At 49.9% G+C, this 10,009-nt stretch overlaps 1 protein-coding gene across 4 annotated transcripts; it reads left to right on the top strand.

Annotated features, from left to right (window-relative positions):
- Positions 1 to 3,927: 3,927 nt before the first annotated feature.
- On the top strand, positions 3,928 to 7,972 carry LOC122434644 (uncharacterized protein CXorf49 homolog). 4 transcript variants are annotated; one of them, XR_006267437.1, is made up of 7 exons: positions 3,928 to 5,363; positions 6,018 to 6,173; positions 6,718 to 6,794; positions 7,052 to 7,097; positions 7,479 to 7,549; positions 7,658 to 7,699; positions 7,804 to 7,972. XR_006267437.1 is itself a non-coding variant. In XM_043458243.1 (6 exons), exons 1-5 carry the CDS (start codon positions 4,056 to 4,058, stop codon positions 7,696 to 7,698), a joined length of 1,629 nt encoding a protein of 542 aa, XP_043314178.1. In that variant the 5' UTR covers positions 3,928 to 4,055; the 3' UTR covers position 7,699; positions 7,804 to 7,972. The 4 variants fall into 4 exon arrangements, 1 of the variants encoding a protein (XP_043314178.1); XR_006267436.1 differs by lacking the exon at positions 7,479 to 7,549; XR_006267438.1 differs by lacking the exon at positions 7,479 to 7,549 and having other exon boundaries at positions 7,565 to 7,699.
- The last annotated feature ends 2,037 nt before the right edge of the window (positions 7,973 to 10,009 follow it).

Here is a 10,009-nt window from a genome sequence, read left to right as displayed (position 1 = left end):
AAATGTTGACGTATTTGAAGGGAGAAATATATTGCCACACAATAACAGTAAGACACTTTGATATCCCACTTTCAGTAATGGATAAAAACAACCAAACAGTAGATAAACAAGCAAATAGAGGACCTAACAAGGCTACAGACCAATTGAACTTAACAACATATGCAGAACAATCCATCCAACAACAGTGAAATACACATCCCCCTATATAAATGGAACATTCTCCAGCATAAACTACATGTTAAACCACAGAACAAGCCTTAGCAACTTCAAGAAAACTGAAACTACACACAGTATCTTTTCGGATCACAGTAAATGAAACCAGAAAGCAACAGCACAAGGAAGATGGGAAAATCCACAAATGTATGAAAGTTTAACAACATATACCTAAGCAATCAATGGGTCAGAAAAGAAGGCACAGGGGAAATTAGAAAACATCTTGAGACAGAAGAAATGAAAACACTACATGACAAAGTTATGGGGTACAATGAAAGCAATGCTGGGAGTTTATAACTCTAAATGTGTACATTAAAAAGGAAGAAAGATCACAAATCAACTATATAATTTTACACCTCAAGGAGCTAGAAAAAGAACAAATGAAAACCAAAGCCAGCAGAAGAAGGAATAAATAAAGATTAAAGCAGAGATAAAAAATAAAGAACAGAAAAGACAACAGAAAAAAATCAACATAACTGTATTTGGTTTTTTAAAAGATCAAGAAAACTCACAAATACTGATAGATTAAGAGAAAAAGATGGAAATAACTAAAATCAGAAATAAAAGAGGGGATATTACAACCAGTGCCCCAGAAACAAACAGGATTATAAGAGAACATTATGAACCATTGTTTGGAAAGTAACTGGACAACCTAGAAGAAGTGAATCAATTCCTAGAAACACACAATCTACCAGAACTGAATCAAGGAGAAATAGAAAACCTGATAGACCAATAATGAGATTGAATCAGTAATCACTAACTCCCCCACAAAAAAACAGGAACAGATAGTTTCAATGGAGAACTCCACCAAACATTTAAGGAATTAATACCAATCTTTCTCAAATGGTTCCAAAAAAGCTGAAGAAAAGGTAACACTATCAAACTCATTTTACCCTGATATCAAAGGCACCAAAAGAAAATAATATTACAGGCCAGTTTCCCAGATGAATGCAGACGCAAAACTCCTCAACAAAATACTAGCAAAACAAACTCAACAGCACGTTAGAAGGACTATGTGCCACAGTCAAATGGGATTTATCCCTTGGATGCAAGGATAGTTTAACATACAAAAATTAATCAATGCAATAAAACACATTAGCAAGAATGAAGGACAAAAATCACATGATCATCTCTATAGAGGCATAAAAATTGAACACTCTTTCATGATAAAAACACTCAAAGAACTAGGAGTAGAAAGAAATTACCTCAACATAATAAAAGCCATATAAGTAAAGTCCACAATGAACATCATACTCAGTGGTGAAAAACTGAAAGCTCTTCTTCTAAGGTAAGGAACAAGACAAGGAAGCCTACTCTCACCATTACTATTCAACATACTGGAAGTCATAGCCAGAGCACTTAAGAAAGAAGAAGAAATTAAAGGCATCCAAATCAGAAAGAAGTAAAATTATCTCCGTTTGCAGATAGCATGATTTTGTACATGGAAAACCCAAAAGATTACACACACACACAAAGTTCCAGGACACAAAATCAAGAAACAAAATTCAGTTTTATCACTAAACACTAACAAAGAACAATTTGAAAAGGAAATTAAGAGAACAATTCCACTGACATTAACATCAAAAAAGAATAAAATACTGAGGAATAAACTCAAGCAAGGAGTCAAAAGACTTGTACACTACAAACTACAAATCATTGCTGAAAGAAATTAAAAAGAAATACAAATAAATGGAAACACAAATAAATGGAAAGACATCTGTTTACACAGACTGGAATACTAAATATTGTTAAGAGGTCCACACTATCTGAGATGGTTAATTTTATGTGTCAGCTTGACTGGTCCACAGAGTGCCTAGATATTTAGTCAAACATTATTCTGGGTGCTTCTGTAGGGTGCTTTTCCATGAGATTAACATCTAAATTGGTAAACTGGATAAAACACCACCACCCCCCTCCGCCGATAATGTGGGTGGGCTTTACCTAATCAGTTGATAGTCTCAATAAAGCAAAAAAGGCAAACTTTCCTCATGTAAGAGAATTCCTCCTGCGTGAAAGCCTTAGGACTGGGACATCAGCTTCTTTTACTGCCTTTAGACTCAAACTGAAATATCAGCTCTATTGGTTTGGTTCTTAGGCCTTCTAACCTGGACTAGAGCTAAACCACTGGCTCTTCTGGGTCTCCAGCTAGCCAACTCACCCTCTAGATCTTGGGACTTACCAGCCTATGTAATTGAATGAGTCAATTCTTTTTCACACACAAACACACACACACACACAAACACACACATGCTCCATTGGACCTGTTCTTCTAACACACTACTCAGACTGACCTACACACTGCAAACCCTATCAAAATCCCAGTGGCATATTTTACAGAAAAAGAAAACTTCATCCTAAAATCTAAATAGAATCTAAAGAGATCTTTAATAGGCAAAGCAATTTGGAAAAAGAAAAAAGTAGAGAACTCACACTTCCTGATTTCAAAATATTACAAAGCTACAGTAATCAAAACTGTGTGGCACTGCCATTCAACAAATAGACCAATGGCGTAAATTAGAGATTTTAGAAGTACACCCTCACTTATAGAGGGTGTGCCAGGTAGCAGACTTGCTGGAAGAGAATAAAAGGGGCTTTTTTTTTTTTAAGTTTTAAGATCTTTGGATCAAAGCAAGGGCTCTGGAGTGAGATTGCTTGGTTTGAATGCTACCACTGATCTGCACAGGCCAAATGACCTTGGTTCAGTGACTGAACCTCTCAGTACCTGTTTCCTCCCCTGTAAGAGGCTGGTAATCCCTGGTACTATAGTCCTAGGAGAGTCACAAGGAAGCATTACTATTTATGTATGGCACTTAAAAGAGTGCCAGGCACTGGGTCCTGCTGTACAAGTTGATTTTAAGAGATTCTGCCAAATTACCTCCCAAACAGATTTCTTGCACCTACGCCACAGAGGTTTGCTCCTAATTTCTCCCACTCTCAGAATGGTTTAGCTCTTGGAAGGTTGTCTTCCTAGTGTGTGAAACCTGATTAGTTGTTTTAGTTTACATCTCAAGAATCAGCAGTGGTGAGCACCTTTGCAAGTGTAAATGGACACTGAGATTCTCTCTTTCAATTGCCTCAGATTGGAAAAAGAGCTGAGGGAACAAGGTCAACCCCAGTCTGTCCCTCAAATCTGACTGCCAAGAACGTTTGATGGAGCAGTTGAGGCAGAGATGTTACAGAACAAAACTACGATCCCTTTGTCCTCTGGCCACTTAGGGAGAAGTACGCCGGCCACTCATCACTGAGTGCAGGATTCCTCTGCCCATTCTCCCATTGGGTCATAAGACTTGGTGGTGGAAGGGAGGCTGGCAAGTGCTTTCAGCACGTGCTAGGAGTCCAGCACCTCCATCCTGACGTTTCATCCTCACCTCCCAGGAGATCAGCGCCCTCATTACCCTCCTGCCTCCCGCTTCACCCATTTTGTATACAGTCAGGGCTCAGGGATGTGACTCTAACCGGAAAGGGGAGGTGGGACAGGAGGAGATGGGATGAGAGGCTTGACAGAGGTATCCCCGCAGCATCACCTTCACCCGCCAACTCACCAACTGCCGGGATGGCCCTTGGGCTTGGCAGCAAGCCAGAGGAGGCCCTCGAACCCATTGGTTACACCTCGAGGGGACGGCCAAACAAGGCGCGTGCTGGTTGGCAGGAAGCGGACCAATGAGGAGGCGGCAGGGCTGGCGCGCTGAAAACCTCGCGTTATTTGCGGCCATCTCCTGCGTGTGGTGCGGCTCGTGCTTGACTACGCACTCCAGACACCGCCCGCCTTACCTGCCCGAACCGCCACCGCGACCCGGATAAATCGTCACCGCCCCAGGTCTGGTAGCCACCCATCTCACGACATGAGCTCTCCAGATGATGAGGTGTCTGTTTCGGGAGCGGGTTTCGGCTCAGAGTGCGGGGAGCAGACCAGCGGCCTTGAGGCCGGCTTCACAGCCCCGCAGGGACCCGGCCCCGGCCCCGGCCCCAGCCCTGGCCCTGAGCCGGGGGCACCTGGAAGCGGCGAGGGTGAGGGTGGGGGTGGCGTCCCAGACCCTGAGGGCTTCGAGTCAGAGCGGGAACTGCTGGAAGCGGGAGGGCGGGTGCTGTGGGGCCGCGAAGGCCGGTTTGGTTTCCCGGCCGACGACCAGGGGGACGCTCTGCAGCTGGCTGACGAGTCAGTGGCGGCCATCCTGCAGCAGCTGGCCTTCCTGAATGTGCTGGGCATCAGCAGATACCTGTCCCAGGAGAGCTACGTGGTCGGCGAAGTGTCTGCTGTTTGGGACCTCGAGGCACGTCCTTGCCATCAAGGCGGAGCCGCCCAGAGGTGTGGGGAAGCGGCACAAGCTGAGGCTGGCCCTCTCGGGGTCAGCGGGCCCGAGGCGGGCCGGGCCTGGGGGTACCCTAAAAGAGGCACTAAGAGTAGGTTGAACGTGGCTGTGGATCACCAGTGGCCTCCTTCAGAAAGTCCAGCCGGGCTGCTGTCTGACCCCGAGTCCTCTGATGAGTTCAGTGAGGTAGAGCGGATGAGGGTGAGCATTTATACCAAAGACGGAGGCCAGGCCAAGCTCAAGAGCCCCGAGGATCCCGGGAACACACCCAGACGCTCGAATGTCCAAGGCAGGGAGAATCTCCTTAACGTGCCAGGCACTTGCCTGTCCTCGGCTCCGCGAGGATTAATTTCGGTTGTGGAAAGGCAGGGCAGGCAGGGCAATGCAGAGCAGGAGGACATCTCTACCCCTAAGAAAATGCAGAGCGGGCTCTGGGGGGAGGGGGGCAGCCTGCCCAGCTACCCGGGAGTGGCAGTAGCATCAGCTACTGCAGCTACTGCTACAGGCAGCAGGCAGCGGCCCACTCCTAGGAGGAAGGGGGTCCAGGAGAAGAAATCCCTTGAGGGCATCTCCAAACCTGCAGTGGAGAGAACCTTCCCTTCCTGGGGGCAGGGAATTTTGGCCACTCCCCTGGAACCGGCCACCTTCCCTCCAATTTCTGGCATCTCGCTGCTCGGGAGGTCCAAGAAGTATGCCTTGGTCCCTTCGGGAGTCAAAGAGTTCAAGCACACCGGTGCTGGGAAGAAATCCGTGGCTAGGCGAGCCCAGGAGTTGGTGGCAGCAATAGCGGTGTCCGAAGAAGACAACGACCCAAATAGACACCCATTCCCAAAGGGCCAAGTGAGTAGGCCAGGCCCCTCCTCTCTCCCCACTCTTCCCCTTCCCACCCTCCCCAAGACACAGGTCTTCACCCGGTGCCCCTCTCTCCATTCCTCAGGGGTCGTCATTGGGTGGCCGTCGGTCACTGGGTCATTAGGATGCCAGATTGGGGTCCTTTTACTAGGGACAAACGTTAAGGTAGTATTTTGGGTGTGCTGGGCTCAGTTCTCCACCCTTGGCCTGTTTCCAGCCTCCTCCACGAGACTGGGGCTGGAGTGGAAGGGAGAGCTGGTAGCTGAATTGATTTGAGGGGACCCCTTAAAAGCTTCACAGAGCTTCGGTGTTTAGACACATCACTTTCCTGAATCCTACTTCCTAGCTCTTCCCCAAACCTTCCTTGCAGGGGCCCCAGGCTTTCTCAGTGCCACACTGCTGTCCCCAGCTCAGCTCTGCCTGCTGGCCTGGGGCTGACTGACAGGGAATGAGCTAAAGAGATCAGCCTTTCAATTCTCTTTCCAATTCCCTGCCTCAGCTCCGTCTTGAATCACTCGAACTCTCACACACACTGACATAGACATCACACACTGAATCAAACATATAAATGCACTGATACACACATGCTCGTGTGCACACACACACCCTTACTCCAGATCAGTGAGAAATCTTTGTTTTTAGCTGACCACTGACAGGCCAGGCCATCTTGTCCATGGGTGCATCATGGAGAACACAGCAGCGCCAACCTCAACATCAGAGGGGCACGGGATTCAGGAAACTCAGAGCCTGTGGCCAGTAACAAGAGAGGAGTCATGCCCAGAGGGCCTGGCCCCTCAGGTGAGTGTCCTGGGTTTTGATATTGGGGGAGGAGGCCAGGGGTGAGGACAGAAACCTCTGTTTCTGACTCTCTCTCTCTCTCATCTGGGGGCTCAGCCTTGCTGTCAGGCCGCTTCTCCCATGAGAAACAGGGTGTCACCAGGGCTGGAAGTGGCCCCATCACCTTCTGTGTGGGATTTGTTTGGCAGGGGTGATCGGTGGCAGTGCCCCAACAGCTACTCTGGGCGTAGACCTGCAGGCTAATAGCCTTTTCTGTGAAGTGCTGTTCGCCCACATTGGTCTCCCAGGTGCTGGCTGTGGCTGCTGCTCTGGGAGGCTTGAACCCAGAACCACAGTCTTTGGTGACCATCGTGGTGAAATGGCTGCCCCTAAGGAATAGGAGGGGCAGGCCCAGAGAGAAGGTTTGGACTGCCTGCCGGGCAGAGCAGGAGAGGCTTGATGCTAGCAGAGGGTGGTATGACCTCACCTCACGTTAGACCCGACCTGGCCCTTTCCACCTCACTGGGAACCTGGAAAGCTGGATTGTGTGTCCTTTCCCTGTCAGGTGACCAGGAGCCAACTGACCATCCCCCAAGACCGAAAAGACAGCAGCAGCCACCCGGAAGGCAGGGCTGTCCTCGGGTAATACTTCTTCTGGCTCCTGGAAATGCACACCCAAACCCCATGGTGGGATCTGGGTCCAAGTTCAACTGACATGTGTGGGCCCCCCCCCACCCTCACCCCGAACCCCAGGGAGGGAGCCCACCTCCTTTCCACTGAGGAAAGTTTTTCCCTTGCCAGTCTAGACACCTGGCTTTGGGATGGAGAGCCCGGGGGAGAGGAGAGGGGAGGCGGGTGTATACTAACCATTTCTCTTCCTCCTGTGTCTGCTGGCCTAGTGTCTGGTGCTACAGAAAGAAATAGACGACCTTAAGGAGCAACTTGGTATGAGGAACCAGGGACAGAGAGAAGCGGGTTCTTAGTGCAGAAGCGGGGTGGGCCCTTGGGGTGGGGTGGGCTGCAGGTGCAGGGGGCCTCGTAGGGATCAGCATTCCTGTGGGGAGGAGAACCTATCAAGCCTGTCTCTGGAGTGTGCGGTGCATGTTCAGCTGGGCGTGCGAACAAGTAGCAAAGTACTGTGTGGGCTGCGTGCACACTCTGCCAGCCAGACGAGTCCTAGAGAGCTCCTGATAGGACTTGTAGAGATGCCTTGTTGATCTGTTGTGCCCTCTAAGGGTCTTGTTGGATTGTTTGCAAGACAGTTTTTGAATGGTTTGGGCGTGGCCCGGAGCTTGAGAGCTGTTGGCACATTTTGTCTCCTTTTAGGAAATGGCTCCACATTTAATTCCGGTAGTGGGGAGTGATCAGGCCCAGAGCTCTTTGCATCGGGACTGGGGGTATGTGGGTTTCAGGTTGCAGAGCTAGGTGGTTCCCCACGGGGACAGGGGCACAGGCTTCTGTGTCCGTCTGTCTGGAGCACCTGTTTATGCCTCTCCCTGTTGCAGCCTCCAAGCGGTACCTGGCTGACAAGTTCCAGATCCTTTGAAGTGAGTGTTACACACTGCATACCCCTTCCCACAACGCTGGCTGTTGAGCAGGGCTGTGGGCTGTCCCTGGCTTGAGGCTCTTCCCTGATTCTGCTGTTTTACAGGTTGAGCCCAGTATCTTCCTGCAAGAGGAGCAGCTGTTAACCTCCAAGGCTGGTGAGCTATGGCCAAGCTTGTTGCCTCTTGTTCTGCCTCCACCAGGGCATCCTCTGCCCTTTGTTTTGCCCCGTCTCTGCCCCAGTTTCACAAGAGTGTTTGATTAAAGGACTTCTCATGTTCTGTGTTCTGCCCTCTCTCTGGGGGGTAGGGGTTAAGGGAGTGGGACGAAGCCTGGTGGGGAGCTGTTCCACATCAGAACATTTTCCAGAATAGTACCTCTGGAATTAGTGTTGGGATCTCTGGGTCAGCCTCTGCTACCATCCAGGCCATCAGATAGGTGGAGCCCCCCAGTCTGTGTTCTGTGTGGGCTCTGTCTGGCCACATTGGCACGTCCTCCCTTTTGCCTGAAGGCCCTTTCTAGTTCTCTAAACACCCTCCTCTGGGGTTTAGCAGTTTCCATTCATTGCTGCCATTCTGCCTCCCTGTCAGAAGGAACTCATGACCCCCTTACAGAGCTTCAGTCTTTCACCCTTCCCTCACTGCACTCATTGTCCTGCTTACCCTGACCACTCTGCTTTCCTGTCAGAGCCCCTCGATCCCTCCCCTGGCTTGCCATTGATGACCTTTCCTGCATGTTTACTTAGGCACAGGTTTGCTCATCTTCCCCCTTCCTGGGCCCTATCCTCTCAGTGGAACCCTACCCCACCCCCCGGTGCCAGCTTGCAAGCAGGAACCTGCATATTCTCCCCCTCTCCTGTTTAGCACTCACGCCTGAGACTCAGGCACCAAAACTTTTGCTCCCACTTCCTCAGGTTCAGTAAAGGACATGAGGGTGAATCTTGGACCCAGTGAACTGGGGAGCAGGAGTGAAGGTACAGGGAACACAGGAGAAAAGCTCATGTTAGTGCTGAGCTGGAAGTCAGGAGAGGCGTCTGGTGCCAATCTGGGGCAGAGTGCACCCTGACAGCTAGAGATGGTTGGTCCAGTCCTTGGAGCTTTCATATCCTCCCTGCCCTAGCCAGCTGACCAGCCTACACTCCTGCAGCCTGGATGTCTCTCTGCCCTTGAGTGGAAAGGGGCCTGTTAGGCTCTATGACAAGTATGGTTGGTAAGTCTGTGTTCTTACAGGGTCTCCATCAAATACTGTTCCATCAGCCCCATGACATAGATTTTCCTGCAAATGCTATTTCCCGGAGTGTCCCAGCTCAGTCTCCCAGACTACTTGTTAGGGCACCCAAGACAGAGTCTGAAATCTATGTTCAATTTCCCCCCCACCCTGAAGTTTGGGGAGGACTTCCTTCTCTTAGCCAAGACCCCAGGGCTGTGTCAGCCTGTGACTCAGAGGGACACATTTGTATTTGAGTGAAGTGAGGGTAGGTTCTGCCTGACTCCCTTCCTGAAAGACCATGGTTTTATCTCACACAAGAGGGTATGATGGTGGGTAGCACATTCAAAGCTTGTGCCTGGGCATCTCTCTGTGTGAATAAAAGTCATCAGGGATAATGCCCCTTGAGGCAAAAAGATGTGATTCGGGCAGTAATGGAAGTAAGAGACTGGACCAGATTCGGTAAGGCATTGAGTGAGCCAAAGCAAGGGTCGGATCTCCTTTATTCAAGGGATGTTGTCACATTCCCAAAACATAGAAGGAGAGGATGCAGTTCACCAAACCTCAGAACAGAACATCTCAAAATGTTGGAGTCGCTGGAGGAGGCACTGGATCCTACCTTGCCATTCTGTGATGTCTGCCAACTGCTGAGGGTATGGATGAGTAAAAATGGGAAGGGTACATGGGATATTGCTGCCCATCTTAGAAACAGGAGAACCCCCCTCAACCTGGGTTACTTGTGGGGAGTTAGGGGTGACTGCACCTGAGCAATGGGGAGCACTTGGGTCCACCCTTCCCCCATGCTGTCATGGTGACTTCCTTCCGGGGCTCATGGCATGAGGTCAGGTGGACAGAGCACGAGGGTTGGGACCCTCAGAGACCTCAGGGTCAGAAAAGAACATGCGTGGGACTTCCTCCTTCTACTCAAACCCCTCCCTGGAGCAGGTGGGCTTGATCACTTAGTTTGCTGCTGATCCAGTGGTCATTGCCTGGTGGTGTAGCCCATCTCGCTGTTGTCCGAGTGAGTAAATTTGGCAGAGACCGTCCAGCTGAGAGGTCTCTGCCCACCGAGACATGTAGGTAAGATGTGCCTGGGGAGAAATCAA

Source organism: Cervus canadensis, chromosome X (assembly GCF_019320065.1).
Source record: "Cervus canadensis isolate Bull #8, Minnesota chromosome X, ASM1932006v1, whole genome shotgun sequence".
NCBI lineage: Eukaryota > Metazoa > Chordata > Mammalia > Artiodactyla > Cervidae > Cervus > Cervus canadensis.
The sequence above is the reverse complement of the archived record's forward strand: the minus strand, read 5'-3'. Positions and strand labels throughout refer to the sequence as shown.

What these genes read in the sequence shown, in the direction of transcription:
- LOC122434644 (XM_043458243.1), top strand. Translation starts at nt 4,056, where the DNA reads ATGAGCTCTCCAGATGATGAGGTGTCTGTTTCGGGAGCGGGTTTCGGC. An exon ending in AGTGAGTAGGCCAGGCCCCT is followed by an intron (nt 5,383 to 6,035) that starts CCTCTCTCCCCA and finishes ACTGACAGGCCA; the next exon opens with GGCCATCTTGTCCATGGGTG. An exon ending in CGACCTTAAGGAGCAACTTG is followed by an intron (nt 7,098 to 7,657) that starts GTATGAGGAACC and finishes TCCCTGTTGCAG; the next exon opens with CCTCCAAGCGGTACCTGGCT.